The sequence below is a fragment of the Notolabrus celidotus genome, chromosome 6 (genome assembly GCF_009762535.1).
Source record: "Notolabrus celidotus isolate fNotCel1 chromosome 6, fNotCel1.pri, whole genome shotgun sequence".
NCBI classification, from domain to species: domain Eukaryota; kingdom Metazoa; phylum Chordata; class Actinopteri; order Labriformes; family Labridae; genus Notolabrus; species Notolabrus celidotus.
Window position 1 is genome coordinate 3,511,863 of NC_048277.1, and position 19,521 is coordinate 3,531,383.

A 19,521-nucleotide genomic window follows, 5' to 3' on the forward strand; every position below is an offset into this window, starting at 1 on the left:
TGGGTCTTCCCGGCTTTCTTTTCCCCTGGGGGTTCCAGGTTAAGGCTTGCCTGGTTGTGTTGGAGGATGGTTTTCTCAAGGTGTGCCCGATCCAGCCCCATTTCCTGCGTCTTATTTGTGTTTCTATTTGTTCTTGTTGTGTGGTTTGCCAGAGCTCTTCGTTTGTGATGGTGTTAGGCCAGTAGATTCCTAGGATGTGTCGTAAGCATCTGTTTATGAATGTTTGCAGTTTGCTTGCTGTTGCTTTTGTGGTTCTCCATTACCTTTCAAAACGATGTTAGATCGATATATGTCGTCCTGAAGGCCAACATGCCGAGCACAGATCGGAGTCGGATCACACATACATCGATCTAGTAGATGAATCGTTGATCCCCTAGTCACCCTGGGAGGAGCAGGACCAGATGATGCTTTGCAAGGTGCATCATTTTCAACTCTTCATAAGAGACATGTAGAGTGTTTTTCTACTTTAATCAAACAAAGAGTGATGGAAGTAGTCTGAAAACACTGTCTGGCGTAAAGACGCACCTCGTGTCAGAGTGGTGAAGATGCTTCACTAATGAATGCAATGTCTTGGTTTGATTCTGTCCTGGTGTGCCATCTGTTTTTGTGTCCATGTTAAAACCATCTGCTGATTTAGTTAAACATCCAGAAACCAACCTCACTCTGAAGACAAGAGTCCTGTTAGTGATTTCTGCTGTCAAAGAAATAATCAAACACAGTTAAAACTTATTACAAAAATCATACCGTTAAAAAAAGACACAAAATCCTTTCCCCACATTCATCTTCAGGACCTGGACTCTTTCAGGAGAAGCTACTGAAGTGTAGAGTAGGGTCAGCAGCCTGTGCTGACTGTGCTCAGAGTGAGGTTTCACTTTTAATATCCTGTTTGTATCGTCCGAGAAAAAGACAATCCTGTCAGTCCAAAGAGAGACACAGGAGTTTGTGACTCCCCAAGTTGCCAAGGCAACACCAGAGGGATGCTGGTGAGATCTAATAAAAGGGAGAGCGCGAAAGGACTGATGCATGTCCTCTCACAAACACACACAGAGTCACGCTCCCTCAGGGTGAGTGATTGCACTGCAGAGGGTTGAAAGGAGAGCTGATGAGAAACTGAGAGGAGTGGAGGAGGAGACAACAGGAAGGCGGAGATGAGATTTAAAACTAGCTGATGGCAGCTGGGATCAAGTAGGGACAAGAGTCTGTATCCTGACCTCTGGGATGGTTTAGCTCACCCCATTGTGCTGCTCGGAGCCCACGGCCTTCATTTAATTCCCTATCTCATCTCACTTCATCACACCGGTGGAGATCAGAGATAATCAGGCCTCTGGATCCTCACCTGGCACCGTGAGCTCCAAGTACATGAGAGGAATCCAAAGCTGGAGACGAGCGAGGCAAACAGTCCGAACAGAATCTGCCTGTTATGGGCCGATGTTATGTCTCCATCAGACAAACAGTATTTGTTGATATCGATGTTTCCTTAACTGCTCTCTCTCACCTCTGTGTCCAGTGCCACGAAGCATCCATCGCCATCTACAGCAGCATGGAGAACCAGCGGCTCTCTCACTGGGTCTTCATCTCAGTGATCTCCATGATCATCTGTCTCGTCATTTACTCCCTCACAGGTCAGACAAGCTTCTACTTCCTCTCTCATGTCCTATAATTCTAAAACATGCACACCTGACCTCTCTCCACACATTTTATCTGAGCAGCAGAGAGGGCATTCCGGTTTCTGAAAGCAGAAGTAAACAACTGCTTTTTTAGCATCCACTTATGATTCAAAAAGTTAGGAAGTGGTTTATATGGAATTTTAAAATTTTCACAGCACCTAAAAACTGAGTTCCCCCGTTAAAGAAGGAAGAGAAAGAAAAAAGGGGAATGAGCGCTGTGCATTGTGGGAAACAGTAGGGAGGGAGACTGGTCCGATGCATACTGCAAAGTTTTCCTGAATCAGTAAGGCAAGGCAAGGCAAGGCAGCTTTATTTGTATAGCGCATTTCATCCACGAGGGCAACTCAATGTGCTTTACATTAAAACTTTAAAAGCATTGGAGACATTCAGACAAGCATAAAAGAACATAATTAAAATGACAAATATGATGAAACAGAAAAGAAAAGGAAAATTAGAAATATATTAAAAATTACATTAAAATTTTAATTTAAAGTGGGTTAAAATAATCTAAGATCGGAAGGCAGTGGCAAATAAAAAAGTCTTAATCTTGGATTTAAAAGAGGTGAGAGTTGGAGCAGACCTACAGCTTTCAGGGAGTGTGTTCCAGATATGTGGTGCATAATGACTAAACGCTGCTTCACCATGTTTCGTTCTGACTCTTGGGACTGAAAGCAGACCAGTACCTGATGACCTCAGAGGTCCAGATGGTTCATACAGTAGTAGCAGATCAGCAATGTATTTTGGGCCTAAACCATTCAGTGCTTTATAAACCATCAGCAGGATTTTAAAGTCTATTCTCTGACAGACAGGAAGCCAGTGTAGAGGTCTAAGAACTCGAGCAGCAGCATTCTGTATGAGCTGCAGTCGTCTGATGGACTTTTTAGGGAGTCCTGTAAAGACCCCGTTACAGTAGTCTCGTCTGTTAAAGATAAATGCATGAACCAGTTTTTCTGCATCCTGCTGAGACATGAGTCCTTTAATCCTTGATATATTCTTAAGGTGATAGTAGGCGGACTTTGTAATTGTCTTAATGTGGCTGCTGAAATTGAGGTCTGAGTCTATGATTACACCAAGGTTTCTGGCTTGGTTTGAACATTTCATCTGTGCAGATTGGAGCTCAGCAGTAACCTTTAACCTTTCCTCCTTGGCTCCAAAAACAATCATTTCAGTTTTTTCTTTGTTTAACTGAAGAAAGTTCTGGCTCGTCCAGTCCTTGATTTGTTCAATGCATTTACTCAGTGTTTGTATGGGACTAGAATCCCCTGGTGATATGGTGATGTAAATGTGTGTGTCATCTGCATAGCTATGGTATTTTATTTTGTTGTTTCTTATTATCTGACCTAAGGGGAGCATGTAGATGTTGAATAGCAGAGGCCCCTGAATGGATCCCTGAGGTACTCCACATACGATTTTCATCCGCTCAGATGTGTATTTACCTATAGACACAAAATAGTCCCGGTCATTTAAATAGGACTTAAGCCAGTTTAGTACTGCACCAGAGAGTCCCACCCAGTTTTCAAGTCTGTCCAGTAGTATCTTGTGGTCAACTGTGTCAAAAGCAGCACTAAGATCAAGTGATACCAAAACTGAAATTTTGCAATAGTCTGTGTTTAAATGAATATCATTGAGGACCTTGTAGACATCCGGGGAGTTTTGGCATACTGCAGATTTTGCTCTTGTTCACATACTACTTACTGAATTTTGGCCAAATCAGTACGTACTGCTAGTATAGTGGACGGTTTGAAAAAAGCCTCTGTCGTTGTTGTTATTGCATGACTAAGCCAGTCCTGCATGATCTTGTAGTTCTGTTGTGATTTTGTACTCTGTCCACTCAAGCAGTCTTGTGGTGCGGACCCACTGAAAGCAGATGGATTCATATTATTTATTAAAGCACCACTTTTATTGTTTTTCGAAAGATCATTTTTTGGTTTTAAATGCTTTTATTTTAATTCTAGGACAGTTGATAGAGCAGGACACTGGGGAGAAAGGATAAGGAATGATATGTGGCAGATAACGTTAAATCTGTGACCCCGGCTTTGAAGAGTACAGCCTCTGTACATGGAGCATGCAATCACCTGAACCTGCGCCCCACAGCACCACTTTTTAACAACGTTTCTCTCTCATTATGTCATAATTATTCATATAAAGAAAACAATGGTGTGCTGTTCAGAGAATAAACCTCGTTGGGAGCTTGTTGTTTGAAGAGACTCTTAGACTTCAGCTAACAAGTGAGCAGGGGACGGGAACAGCGTGGGTTTAGGCCAACAGGCTGCTCTCAGTGGACTCACATTGTTGGGCTGCAGGAGGCTTCAGAGACTCAGACAGAGCAAAGCCATGCAACAGATAGAGTGCAGCACACCTTTACATAACATGACAATGTTTCTCATTCTAATGTCTTTCTGTAAAAACAGTACACAATAGAGATGAGCATGAAAACTATTTGTTCTACAATTCGTGTGTAGGATTGAATCAGCAAAAGACTGACAAATATGGTCATTCTCCTTAATCAATTAATCAATCTTTATTTATATAGCGCCAAATCCCAACAAATGTTCTCCTCAGACTCTTTCCAAACAGAGCAGGTCTACACCGTACTCTATGTTCTATTATTAACAAAGACCCAATATCAAGACCGGATAAGATCCAGTCCCATCTTACAGACAGGACTCAGTCTGATCTCATCTTAATCCACCATGAGCAGAGCACTTTGCAGCATTTAGCAAGTTACAGTGGCAAGGACAAACTTCCTTTAACAGGTAGAAACCTCCAGCAGGACCAGACTCATGTTAGACACACATCTGCTGAGACCATGTTGGAGAGAGGGATAGAGGGATAGAGGGATAGAGGGATAGAGGGATAGAGAGAGAGGGAGAGAGAGAGAGAGAGAGAGAGAGAGGGAGAGAGGGAGAGAGGGAGAGAGGGAGAGAGGGAGAGAGAGAGAGAGAGGGAGAGAGAGAGAGAGAGAGAGAGAGAGAGGGAGAGAGGGAGAGAGAGAGAGAGAGAGAGAGAGAGAGAGAGAGGGAGAGAGGGAGAGAGAGAGAGAGAGAGAGAGAAAAGTTGTAGCAGCTGGAGTCTGAAACATCCACAGCAGCAGAGATCCAGAGGAACCTATGAGACAAGGGAGCTCAGGGACTCCAGAAAGGTCTATGGTTAGTAACTTTAATGGGACAGATAGAGTTAAAGTAAGAGACAGGCAGAGAGAGGAGAGACAGGGAAAGACAGGATCCCAGTGTGTCAGTCTAAGTCTATAACAGCATAACTAAGAGCTGGTCCAAGCCTGATCCAGCTCCAACTATAAGCTTTATCAAAAAGGAAAGTTTGAAGCCTACTCTTAAAAGTAGAGAGGGTGTCTTCCTCCTGGACCCTGACTGGTAGATGATTCCAAAGGAGAGGTGCCTGATAACTGAAGACTCTACCTCCCATACTACTTCCAGAGACTGTAGGTACGACCAGCAGGCCTGCATGTTGGGAGCGTAGTGTTCTAGAGGGGTAATAATAAAGTCAAAGTTTACTGACTCAGCCATTGTTTTTGACTGAAGTCTCTCTACGTGGAGACTTTTTACTCGTTCTGTGTTTCTTGTTGGCAGATGAGTGAACACCGTCCTTCTGTTGTTTGTTGCAGGAGTTTATGGGTACCTGACCTTTGGAAAAAACGTGAAGGCTGACATTCTTATGTCGTACACTGGTGATGACATCCTGATGCTCATCGCCAGGCTGCTGTTTGGAATCTCTATAATCACCATCTATCCCATCATCCTGCTGCTGGGCAGGTCAGGTCTTTGTCAAATATCAGCACTTGTATGAAAATTAAGGATGGAAAAAAAAAAAGGATTTGTCTAACTATTTAACTCCTCTTCCTCAGTCATCCGTGATGTTACAGTTTGCTACATGATGAGTCTTATAGTATATTTGATGAAAGAGGTTCTGTGTGAACACTGTGGCTCTACTGGTCAGTCAGAAATGCTCCCTCCCTGCACACAGATCAGTGATCCAGGACCCTCTCCTGAACTGGCAGCGGCGGCGTCACAGAGAGGTGACGGTGGCGTTTGAGAGCCGCAGCCGTTGTGCGCTGACGATCCTTTGGATAGCAGTTACGCTGCTCATCGCCACGTGTGTACCAGACATCAGCAAGGTCATCAGTGTCATCGGAGGAATCAGCGCCTTCTTCATCTTCATTTTTCCAGGTAACACTCCAGGTAAATATTCAAATTCTCCTTTATGCTCCTGCAACCCTAAAACCCTGTGATGTGTGTGAACAGGACTCTGCCTGATGTTTGCCATGCAGTCTGAGCCAGTGTCCTGGAAGACCAGGTGAGAACAAACTTCATTTAAATGGTAATGTAATGTAAATATACATCTAGATGATAATCTGAGAGATACATAAGAGACAAAGACCTGAACTGAGTGAGTCAGTGGGTGTTAATCACAGTGCTCACTCTAAGTTCAGATTGTGTCTCTGCTCACAGACTCGGTCAAAGAGTTTCCTTTAGTCCAGCTTACTGAGTGTGAGCACGTTAACAAGCTTTCAGTAACACATGCAGAATGTCTTTATTGATGAGACAGATTGTGATTTGAGTTGTAATAATTATGATAACTTTATTTATATTGCACCTTTCAAAACACAGTTACAAGGTGCTTTACACCAAGGGTACAAATACACACAGGAAGATTAAAATAGCATTAAAAGCATGGAAAAACATTAAGAGCAGGACCTGGGCCCGTATGCACGTCCAGCCATTAGCGATGAAAATGGGCAATTTGTACTAAGGGTGAAAAAAAAAATGGATTAGCGGTCTGCATGAGCCAGGTTAACACCCCAACAAAGCATTACATTTGATGGAGGTAGACCCCACCATTACAGGTGCTAACGGCAGGATTACCTCACCTGTCAGGCTGTTTAAAGGATGGAGGACAACGTACTTATGTGTTACTGTTTAAGACCAAATATGCAAAGACAACAGATATTTAGGGATCGAACGAATCTTTTGGAAAAGTATGACTATGTCGAAATATACAGCAAATTTAGATTTAGGAGACGCCACATAATTCTTAGGTAACCTACCAGCAACACCGTGAAGTGAATCCTTCCCAAACAACTCCATTAACAAGTCCTCATCCTTCAATGGGCGGACAGGTGGTCCTCCACCTGGACCCCCATTGAAGGCGGTGCTTGTTGCTCAAAGCCTCTTTCATGTTGCTTATTTTATTTTGTAGGTCTTCTACTGAGCGCGCTCAGAAACACCACACACATTTACCCGGTTCAAGATCTGAAGCCAAACTTTCCCTTTCTCCTTGTTTGTTCTCTTTGAGGATTGACTTGTTGATAACAGCTGTTTGTTCATTCTAGATTCTTCTAATCAAATGTTCATTTCTTCTTCTGCTGAAAGCTTGTTTCTTCTTGATCTTCTCTCAGTCACAGCGGTACCACTCACCATGTTTATTGTTGTTTATGTGTAGTAGGCATGCACAGTTTGAATTTGTTGGATCTGGGTTTTCCAGGAGGTTCCCTGGACATATGATGTTTTGCACCAGCCTCGCTTTCATGGCGCAATTAGTTAATTGTCCAATTATTTGCAGTCGTGCATGCAGCTAACACTACGACCAAATGGGCCGTTCCATAATGGTACGTTAAGACTAATGGTCCCGTTTGTGTGATGGCTGGACGAAATACAGGCCCTGAGCTGTTAATAGTGCAGGATATAATACAATCAGGTTGTGCTGGAATTAAAATAAGTAAAACAATTGAGACAATAAAACAATAAAACAGGATTCACAATAAAACTAATTAAAATCCAAAATGAAAATAACATTACAGACAGGCAATCAGATCGTGCACTCTAAAAAGGCCTTTCAATAAAAGTAGGTTTTGAGGAGTGATTTAAAGTAATGAAATAAATGAATACAAAATAAATGAAAGATAAGAAGCTAAAAGACAATTACAAGAGGTAAAGGCACACAAAGAGATACAAGCAGTTAAATAAATCAAGATGAATAAAAGCAATAAAGGCAGTAAATGAGTTATTAGGAGAGTAAAACATTTAAAGGAAAATAAGATGGCATGAAAATTTGTTTCAAAAGTTGTTCCAAAGTCAAGGTGCCCTCATTGAAAAAGCTTGGCCCCCTTTAGATTTAGACTTTGGAGGTTCCCACCCAAGGATTTAGGGCTGCTGCTTAGAGTCAGACCCATATGTGCTTTAAAAGTGATCAATAAAATCTTAAAATCAATTCTAAAAGGAACAAGGGGCCAGAGAAGGATGGAGGCAAAGACTGGGGCAATGTCGTCTGTTAAAAGTGAGTTAAAGTCATCAAGTTGTCTCGTGTCTCTTCCTGCAGCTCTGATCTGGATCGTCCTGATATTCGTCCCCAAGTTTTATAGAGGTCATTTAAACCTGAGTATCTTTAGATGCAGAGCCAGAGTCACGTACTTCTACCTTTATGATTCTGTAGCTGCACAGGGAACACTTGATGGATCAAAAAGTTCTTACACTTAATCCAGGGTTTATGCTTGATACTTACAGAGCTGTGCAAAACATGAATGTGTGTTTTCTTCTTCCCAAAGCATTAAGAACAAACTTCTCTATAGTCTTCTGTCCTTGTGGTTGTTTTAAGGGACATACACTTTAATTTCAAGTATTCTCAAATATGTCAGAATTAGTTTGTCAGCTCCGAGTACAGGTATTAGCATACCTGGAGGTGAAATACTGTGCCCCACAGATCATAGATAAATTAAGATAAATTCAAAGAAACACCAAATAAGAAAATACAATAGACAGCTACTGAGAGCTACAAAAAGTGGAGGTGTCCAGGTCAAATATGTAGTGCTGTAGAATGTATAAAAAGTGCTTTATTATATAAAAGAGTGCAATTGGTTTTTAAAAAGATTGCAAATTGAAAACCTTTTTTTCTGCGTTGCTTTTTCTCATCTTCCTCCCCTGAGTTCACTCGTTTAACTGAGGAAATTGTTTTCAAACAGATTAAATGAATGAATTATTCTGGTTGGCTTTTTGCTCTTATCTGGAACTTTTATTACCTTTGCATCAGTCGAGCAAGAGTGGTTCTCAAAATGTCACGCACCACCCAGAGCTGAGATGAAATGTGCCCGCTCATCCTCAGGAGATCCCTACTCTACTCTGTTTAGGCTCTGCAAACATTGAATTCAGAAGTGAGTGTTTACCCTTTCCCCTTTTTTCTGGAGTCAGAGAGTGTGCAGTTTAGGGTCTAAAGTGTGGCTGTCATACCATCGTTTGGCGTATGGCGTGAGAATCTTGAAGTCTCCTTTTTAGGTGCTTTGATTTTAGAGCTGGGTAATCTACAGGACAGTGGCTGTTTAGACCGGCCTGCTTATCAGAGCTTTGAGGAGTTAAAGCTGCATCATGGCTGCAACTAGGGATGACCACAATTAATCGATTATCGATTAATTGAATAAGAAATTACTCCAAACACAGATTTTTGTTATCAATTTTCCATCACGTGGAACAAAAATCATGTGTTCTCATGTTACACTCATCTATCAGGGAGGTGTTTAAGTTTAAATCATGTTTCATGTGAATCAGCTGTTTAAAGGTGTTGCGCACAGCAGAGACGCTCAGCTGGCGGCTGCGGCTGTGCGTCAGGTCTCCACGTGCGCTTTTTAAAAGAGGATCAATACAAAACTGCTGCCAACAACAACACGGACACGAAGGTTGACAGCTTTAAACAGGATATTTCCCACCATTGGATACGAAGGCAACAGACAGGTGGGAAATTCTGGTACGCTACGTTTACAGACCAGCAACATCAGAGCCGTCTGAGCTTTTCTCCAGCGGGACTGATTATGACCCGGTTGCGCTCCTGGCTGACACCTGACCGAATACACGTTTATTTATCTCAATAAGAACGAGTCGGCAGAAAACTGTACACTGTGAGTCTGAAGTAATTTTCTGTTAGTATTATGAGCCTTCACTTTATAAGATTATGTCCGCGGAGAATATTTTAATGAGCCTGATCGTTGATATTCTGCGTGTCAAACGTGTGCCCGTATTCAATACAGTCAGTTATATGCATTTTGTTGCTGTAGAAAATATAATTTAGGTGTAAAACAACCTATTTGGCCTTGTTTTTGACGTAAGAATAATAATGTTTTTTTTATCAATTAATCGATAATTGATCGTTAACATTTCCAAAAATCGATCACGGAAAATACTTCAAATGTACATCCCTAGCTGCAACACATGGAATCAGCTAACATCCGACTTCCACCAGATCTGTCTCAGATCCGCTGTGGTTCGGCTCCATGCTCTCTTGTCCACGGGTTGTGTTTTCAGAACGCAGCACGGAGCAGGCCCACCAGACAGCTGGAGTCATGTGACCAAGGTCTCCCTCAGTAATCACTGAATCAAGGATTCTCCTCCTCCTCTCCTCATCCATGTTGTCTTTCTGGTCCTCTGAAAACCTCTGACCTGTTGACTCCAGGCCTGGCTCCGCTCATCATGACGGTTTGTTGTTGTAGTTAAGTGAAATATGATCTGGTGATAACACAGAGTGTTTTATTCTGAAAATTAACCAGATGTTTTCATTTTGTTTTGGCGCCTGACTTCCTGTCCCGCTCCATCTGCTCTGTTGAGATTGATGCGTCTTGCTCCGGCATCCAGCAAAAATGGAAGTCTTGTGTATCTGATCTGGAGGGGCTCTGACCTGCCAGATCAGAGACACAGCCGGAACGCTACAGAGTGGATCCAGTGGAAGTTAACACATTGCCTAGAATAGAAACCTATCAGATCTGGTGCTGTGACGGGTCGGAGACGACCAGACACAGATCTGGTGGAATTTGTCCTTAAGGGCTTTTCAATCCCCTGAATGTGATTGCAACAATTTGCATAAAAATCCCCCAAGCCTCTCAGAGGCCTAGTAAAGTATGAGCTCCACTGACTCCTGAGGGCATCACCTCAGTGTGAGGTGTTAAAAACTTCTGAAACAGACCAAAGGGATGTTGTTGTTTTTGATCTAACTGATCAAAGAGACACTTTTTTGCAGTTACATTCTTCTTTTGTCCCTCATACCTTCCTCTGCAGAGTCATCTTCACTTTTTGGGGAGTTGTGACCTTGATCTGTGGAGCTTTCATCTTCGGACAGAGCACCACCCTCGCTGTCATGCAGCTCCTTGGAAGGATCTGAACATCTCCTCGTCACTTACCGATCTTTGATGGCTGGATCTTAACTTGTACTCTCACATTCCCTGAAATAACTCACTCTGAGTAACGGCCCCTGGGACTCTTAACAAACGGACCTGACCCCTGAACAAATGAGAGGCTCTCAAAGCCTGAGTCCTGGAAAGATAACCCAGAGTTCAGGTTCACGTTCATTAGGTTTGACGGTTCTGAGTTTACCTTGGTGATGAACTGTGATAGCCTGTCCAATATCCTCAGGTATTTCTTCAGTTTGATCTTACTGTTGTACATCTGCAGTCCTCATATTCACTATTCACAGTATTAGAAAAAATCTCATCACTTGTTAATTCCTCCAGTCCTTCCTGAACTCTTTATTCTCCTAAACAGTGGACACGTTAACTCTTTATTATAGTATGTGACAGATAGTGAAACATGTTGCAGTAAAGCGGGAGGCTTCTGTCTCTTTCTGTCCCTCCATGTTATCAGTGGAGTACTCGCTGTAGAGCTACATTAGACAAAAGAGTACTTCAGGGTGCCACAAGGGATGAGATTGAATTCTTTACATGTATATTTGGTTGCATATGTAAATATGTTGTGTTGTGATCTCGGATGTATGGATAAAAAAAGATTCTGATGTTTGATAAAAATGAAATGTCTAATGTAAAGTAATTAGATTCACTCATTCAGTGAAAGAAAAGATGATCAAATAAATCATGTTAATATCGAGCCTCTGTTCAATGTGTCTGTTGAGAAATGAGCTACTCAGGGAACTCTAAACTAAACACATAATACTTTTATTATTATTATTTTTATTATTATTATTAATTGTATTTATAGAGCACTTTGTGAAAACCAGTTTATGAACTGCTTAACATGAGCAGCAAAATAAAACAACCAGGTCATAAAATCACACAAGACAAGATCAAGAACTAAAACATATATTAAAAGACATAAACGTTGACAGCCTGCTGCTGTGGACGTGCCAGACTCCAGCTGCTACAACTACTACTATCTGGCTCACCACTATCATCTCTCTCTCTCTTCATCTCCCTCTATCCCTCTCTCCAACACAGTCTCAGCAGATGTGTGTCTAACATGAGTCTGGTCCTGCTGGAGGTTTCTGCCTGTTAAAGGAAGTTTGTCCTTGCCACTGTAACTTTGCTAAATGCTGCAAAGTGCTCTGCTCATGGTGGATTAAGATGAGATCAGACTGAGTCCTGTCTGTAAGATGGGACTGGATCTGATCCTGTCTTGATGTTGGGTCTTTGTTAATAATAGAACACAGAGTACAGTCTAGACCTGCTCTGTTTGGAAAGAGTCCAAGGAGAACGTTTGTTGGGTGTTAAAGATTGATTGATAAAAATCATTTAAAATAACTGTAAAGGAATAAAATGATTTTAAAATATATTTTTAAACCAGTACCATGTCAAATAAAGTTGAGGTAAAATCAAAGTATGTTTGAGGAGGGGATTTCAAAGACCTCACTGACTCAGCAGACCTGATCTCCTTGGGCAGATATTTACTGAGTTTCGGACCCCTCAATGCAAACGCTCTAAACACACAGTAAACGTCAGCCCTAGGATCTCAACGTACACATCAACTCGCATGGTATTAAAATGTCTGCTGGCAGCTGAGTTCTGAACAGTCTCGAGATGATCAGGTGATGTTCTGTGCAGGCAGGTAAAAAGACTCGTACAATAGTCCAGGCATGATGAGACCAAAGGAACTCACATCAGATTTATATAAGAACACTCCTGTCTTCTAATATCAAACCTACATATAGTCATTAAGAAACTAAAGATTTATTGAGATCAGGTTAAAACCAAAGCAACAGAAGCCAAGAGAACAGATTATGGTCTCCTCTGTGGATCAGGACCAAAGTAACTGGATCCTTCCAGCTGTGACATCATCAGCCTTCCTCTTTCATTTTACCCCAAGAAGACACACGAGAGCATCCTTCAGGCTCCTTACTGGAATGTTCTTCATTGATTGTTATGAGGATGGATCTGATATTTTATAACAGCCTAAGTGAATAACAAGTTTTAGTTAACATTCTGATTTCTCTCTAAAGGTGCTTTTCGACCGCAGGGACTTTCTCCAGGAACTATGAACTTTTTGAGGAATTATGAGCTTTTTGACAGCAGGAACCAGGGTCTAAATTTAGTTCTGAGGTCCCTCTGAAGACACCCTGCTTTGGGGGTAGTACTTTTCAAAGGTCCAGAAACATTTGGGGGCGAGGCCTGCATTTCTAAATGTTTCTGATTGGTAGAGTAACCGCAGTGTTTTTATTTAAACCTCCGTCCACAATAACATCATACACAAACCTGTGATTCACTGGGCTTCTCTTTCTTAAGTTCTTCCCCCCATCTTTTTGTGTGTGTGTCCTTTTCAGTTTGTTATATTTACAAAAGAAGTTAAGGAGTAAAAACTTTCAGAAGTCTGAGTGTCAAAAGGACCATGAGAACGTTCGTTAAGGGATACTGTCATGTTCTATTTCATATAACAACCTGCTAACCATACATTATCCCTCTTATTACCCGGCTACTAACTTAAAATACAAACACGTTGTTAAAAACATTGATTAAAGATGATTTTATTGATTTAAATGATTTATGTTTACAGTTTTTAAAAATAGTCCCAGTGATTCCTCGTCAGTGATCGTTCCATGGTGATGGATTCTTCTCTGCTTGTTGTGGTGGATTGAACATGAAACTGTCCTCATTCAGCTCTCCTTCTTCTCTGAGCTCTGAGGTTCACACACCTTTAAAAAGAAACTAATGTCACAACTTTGAACCCTGCTGCTATCATCACCACCACTCATAGTTTAACTTTATTTGTCGAGATCGCTAACCTAAAGTTTCTCTCACCTGCTCCACTCCTTCATCATATTGATGGACAGGATCCAAGATGAAAATGGTGGTTCTACCTCACCTTACGGTCTATGGTGTCAACAAGCAGAAGCTAAATGTGTCTGAACTCTTTTCTTTGGATTGATTTGACATGACGTGTGATCAGTTTGTCTCTGGTGTTGCTCATGTTAGTGAAAGTTAATAACCGTTGTCAAGTTTTTTTTGACTAATCGGAATCAAGCATCTTACACAGCCTGAAGATCAGTAAGAGAGCCGGGTAATAGTAATACAGTGATTTCCCTTTTCTGACCTGTTATTTCTTTATTAAACTTCAGGTCAGAGAGCAGTAGTCCGTCTGTTATAGAGAAGCATGTTTGTCTTAATGTGTCATTTCCTTTGAGCCTGATAAAAGGAAAGGACCCTTCAGTCTGGATCAACAATTTATTATTTCTTCTGTCCCTACAGGATTACTTATATCCTCAGTGGAAGGATGCAGACATGTGAAAGAGAGGTTCAATGAATGTAGACATTACTCCACCTTCAAAAGGAATACACTTTAAAATAAATGAATGACCATGGTGACATGATGTTTTTTTAATTCAGAGTTAATTATTCAGAATGAAATAATTCAGAATTAAAGTATTCTCCTTCGTGTTTACATGGAAATAGTCATTCAGAATGGAGGTTTAGATTGAAAACATGTTTAATCATCTTTATTCAATTCCTCTTAAGGTCTGGGGGTTGGGAAGGGTTCTGATTGGACAGGGGTGGACGTGACGTATTTACATCTACTGGAAGAAAACAGACTCCAGTTCCTGCTTCTTTCATTTTTGGTTACAACATGGAAGACCACACAATAAGACAACTTTCACTTTGATTTTGATTATAGTTTTAAATTAGCAGCTTGACAAAAACATACTGCTTCACTTTCGTCAGCTGAGGAGGAGAAGAGAGATAGAGGACCGGAGAAGGGAGGCAGATGACCGTACTTTGGCGAATCAAAGCCGGTTAGTGCAACGGCTGCTCTACCTCAGCCTGAAATATGTGCCCGCCAGCACGGAATATGTGCGTCATCGCGACAGGACAAGGGAACGAGCATGTGCAGAATGACCGGAATTAATTTAAAGCGGAATGAACGTATACATGATCGAGGAATTATTCAATTCAGATTTAAAATCAGAATAAACCAGACACTTACATCGGATTTAAGTTTAATTCGGAATGATCATTTTCATTCGGAATTAGGTGTTTACATGGTCATTTTTAATCATTTAAACAGGATTTAATTTTAATTCTGAATTAAAGAGGAATTAAAGTCTCATGTAAACGTAGCCATTGATAGATGTGGAAGTGCCTTTTAAAAAAAAAACAAAAAAAAACTGAGCAAACAAGAACCATCAGCAGGATGTGGAGTAAAAGCTACAACACAGTTTTCAGTTTTATAGTTTTATTGAATTTTTTCATTCTACATCATCTAGAATTTCAACAATATATCCTTTAAAGACCAAATATAATACTTGCATCCCTGCAATAAGTCTCTACACGTAACGAAGAGAAAGCTGTTTTACTGAAACATACATTAAGAATTAATATTTCATTAAACATTGCCATAAAAGTGAATGTTCATTCTTCAATGCCATTTTTCTAGTCATATATTTTAATATAATAGATTTCAGTCTCTTTTAGGAATACTAAAAAAGAAAGAAGAAGGTAAGAAATGCACAAAACCCATTGAGGAGTAGCATGGCCTAATACTACAGCAAAGAAGTTACTGGACATTCAGTTGACATGCACTCAGTTGAAGGATAGAAAAGAACACAGCCATAGAAGGGAAGAGTTATTGCCCTGATCCGTCTGTCAGCTTCCTGATTGGCCTGTTGCCATGTCACAAAGCTTGTTGAGGTGAACCTGATGACATGCCTCTCGTCCTGCAGCCTTCATGCAGGACAACAACTAACGCTGCCTGGTTGAACATGCCTCTCCATGTTGCTGGGAGACATTCAATCAAGGCCTGCTTAGCTACATCTCAACGCCATAACTCTTTCATTGTATGACAAAGCACAGGTTGCACTGAGGAGTAGGAGGATAGAAAAGAACAGGCTGCACAGTCTGTGGGACATTCAGGAATGTATTAATAGGAAACAGTATTGGCATTTCTGACACTTCACTCACTATCTACCTCATTTACACAACCCAACCAGGCTGGGCACAATGTACAGGAAGGAAAACCCTCGATTAGAGCATGTGTGCTGCATTCAGCTGGGCACTGTAGCACTGTAAAACTATGGCTATCAGTATAGTAAGTCACTGACATGTAAACATCAATCCATGCAATATGGCTTTATATTTCTATTCAGAACACAGCAGCTCCTTCTTGAATGCAAACAAGTTTGTATTGGCACAGGAGTGAAAGGTTAAAGGTGCCCCGCGGAGCTCTCGTGAACATTTTTCTCAGTTACTCAGCGGTCACCAGCAAGGATGCAGGTCAGTGCATGATCTGTATCTGGGATTTACCTAAATCAGACATGGTGTCATAAAATGTAACGGTGTGTCTACATTAAATAGATTCTAAGTATGAAAAAATACAATGTTATAGCAGCAACAGGCGTCAAATTAAATATCTAGATGTATCTACAAAAACATTGATCCCCAAGATGTTTTATAACTCTGCAAACCACTAAGGTTACACTTTATGTGCATCTATGTTTCTTATAGATTGATGACATAACTGTGGTCAGGACAGAGGATGTTTTTGTGCATTGAAAGTATTTGGAATATTACAATACCTTCAAAATAAATGTATACAAGCTAAACAGACTCTAGACAAGGCATCCCTGAAAGTGGAAGGTAACTCTGAGGGGAGCAGAGGTAATCATGCAAAGATATGGAGCTCTCTGTTTTTAGTTTTTAAACCTTACTGCTGCACTCTGTACTGACTGCAGGTCATGGTCTAAGAAGTAATGAACCACAACAAGGCTATCTCAAGATATAACCTCTTCTAATAAAATGAACTGTGAGACTATTGATTTCTGCCTCTGGGAGCAGAGGAGCACTTTCAGAATTAAAAACGTCATCATTTAAAATGTTATCGTCTCAAGTGCAGACATCGTTATCATCGGGAGTTACATTTATGAGATTTCTACATTGATTCAATTCTGTGTGTGCAAGTCTGGTGCCCAATATCCAATATGCTCTTTTATGTTTTGTAAAGTTAGGATAGACTCTTACAGACCTCAGTGCTGCTGTGTTGCTCTGATTCGCTGCACTGATCATCCTTCGACACATGAATCATGCTCTCCTTTGCAAACAGCGGCAGCTCAAAGTTCATATGTAACCTGCTCTAAACCACAACATGTTAGCTGGATGGATGCACAGTGACAGAGCAACCATGAGGTCTAAGACAACATGTTGATTTCCTTTATTGTTAAATATATGCAAATGCGTTTTCTCTCATATTTTTCTTGCATTGTTTAAATACAGTGTGCATGCTAGCAGCCTCTCTTTAATACCTTTATGTTGCATTGCTTGAACTTCTTGGAGATGTACCATGTCTAGATATTCATCAGGGTGTTTCAGTGTAACCAGCACCAAGACTGAACTTCCCTACTCCACACAAACAAACCAGGAGCTCACTCCTGAACACCTTGTTCCATCGCAGTGCTCCACAGGGCATCTTTAACACACACTCTCAGAAAATGAGTAGAGACATTTCACAGATAAAGTAGCAATGCCTTAGCATGCCTGTTCTATAAGCCTACTGTAATACAAACTCTGTATATTCTTAATATATTTAATAGTTTTCAACATGTCCACATTCCACACAGTCCTGCCCAGCTCAGTGCAGCTCAATGCTCCAAAAGAAGGGAACGGTGCTGGATCAATATTGGTATCAGTGTAGCTGGATCCCCACTTACTGCTACCACAGTACTGGCAGATTACAGAGTCTGTCATTCACAGAGAAAGATAGAGAGAATAGACCCAAGAGTGAAGTGATGGAAAGATGGCACCTTTAAATAAACGGAAGAAAGAACAAAGCAGATAAACTATCTCTAAATAGATCTCTAAATACTCTCATCATCACCTCCTGATATTCACTTCACCTTTAAGTCACAATATTCACTCATTTGTACATTGTGCTTTCTGAGCGAGAGTCTGATTGTTTGCTGACGATGTGTGTGTGTTTCTGATGGAGTTAGTGATGGGGAGGTGAGGTGAGGTGAGGCGTCTCAGGGATGTTGGATTGAGCTCACTTCATGTCATAATGAATGGAGGAGCGTCCATTTGTAACACTGATTGATGGGGGACAGAGAAAATTCAGGGGTGGGTCTGATCAATATCCCCAAAAGCATGGAATGGCCAAACACACCAAGAAAAGGAGTCAACCTGCCGGCTTTCATTTTGATGTGATCACAGCTGTCCTGAGTGTGCCCTCACAGAAACAATGAGGGGCGAACAATGAGGTTTCACACTCCTTGATTGTTCTGGAGTGGAAGCAGAAACCATGGCCAAAATAAAAACTCCAGATGATACTCAGAGGTTGAAATCTGAACTACAGCTCCTTGACTTTACTCATGGGTCTGAACTACCCGGACAGGGAGGTGCTGTTTCAAGTTGAAGCTACAAGATAGTTTTCCATAAGTAATCGGAAAAACACCTTTAATCATGTTTCGCCAACTTCAATCAAACAATTGTTGATCACATGAGACTGATTTGTGCTGAGCTCTTTGATCAGATCCACCCAGGGTTTGATTTTCATCCCTAAATGACTCCAGTCCAGTTACAGGTGCAGTTACCCCTGTATCATTTAGAGGGTTTAAAGGTGACAGGATAGTTGATTTGTGTGTTACACCTGAGACACACTGCACGCCTGAACAGCACACAGCGGCTGCCTCGCTGAAATGTTGCACACGGCACTGGATGGCGTGCAGATGCTGCCTGCCCTGTCACTTTAATTTTCTTTAATGCAATGCAATACTTTTCTTTGCATGACCATGACTTGTTCTATTTTTTACAGATATATGCGTTGCAACTCTATTGAAAGATGCTGTATTGTTGATATTGTGTAATCATAATATCCACATGTCATATTCACTGTCCTTTTTTGCAGCCAACCACGTGCAGCCTCCTGTTCGTTCTGTAGTTCCGTGGCGCTGCAGCAGAGTGTGATCCATGCAGAGCTGCAAAGCTTATGTGGGCTATGAGGCTGCTCTAACCTGTCAACATGCAGGCCAGAATGAAAAGCAGGAGGTTCAGCAAAGCCCTCGCACTGCTCAGGCGTGCAGTGAGGACAAAGTGTAACAGGTATTAACACTGAGGTGGTGATGAGCCACCAGGATTCAAAGTGGATTAAGGTCCTGTTGCAAAGACGGGTTTTTGGTGGTGTGATGGTAATTGAAAGATGCAATGGTGAGACTGTCTATGTATCATAAAATGTTAATACAATTTAGAAGGTGTGTTGGGTAAGCTAATGCTAAGAGGTTTCCCTGCTTACTGGGAGTTAAGAACACATTCAGAAAGAAAGTCATCTTTTGAGAACTCCCCAGAACCTCCTCCTCCTCCTCCTCCATGTGGTGATGTTTAAGGCTTCATTTTCAGTGTCATTCGGATGGATCAAAGCTTCTGGTGGTACTTATTCTGATTCAAACAAACTGTTACAAGAAGCTGCAATGCCTAGTCAGCTACTGCCACTTCCACTGAGGAAAAATTGCACCATAGCACTAAAGATGTCAATAAATACAAACATATTCATAACAGAACACCATTCTCATATATACAATCTCTTCTAGACTTGCACAGCTAATTGAAGCTACCCATTGCCACATCAGTCAAAGAACACGTGACCTGAAGGCTAAAATATAA

At 41.3% G+C, this 19,521-nt stretch overlaps 1 protein-coding gene across 1 annotated transcript in view; it reads left to right on the top strand.

Moving 5' to 3' along the window:
• Positions 1-11,540, top strand: part of slc38a8a (solute carrier family 38 member 8a) — a 28,439-nt gene extending 16,899 nt beyond the window's left edge. Inside the window, exons 6-10 of the mRNA XM_034685633.1 lie at positions 1,508-1,622; positions 5,290-5,437; positions 5,649-5,851; positions 5,927-5,978; positions 10,718-11,540. Of these exons, the coding sequence (XP_034541524.1) occupies positions 1,508-1,622; positions 5,290-5,437; positions 5,649-5,851; positions 5,927-5,978; positions 10,718-10,820 (621 nt within the window). The 3' untranslated portion in view covers positions 10,821-11,540. The remainder of the gene's footprint in view (positions 1-1,507; positions 1,623-5,289; positions 5,438-5,648; positions 5,852-5,926; positions 5,979-10,717) is intronic.
• The last annotated feature ends 7,981 nt before the right edge of the window (positions 11,541-19,521 follow it).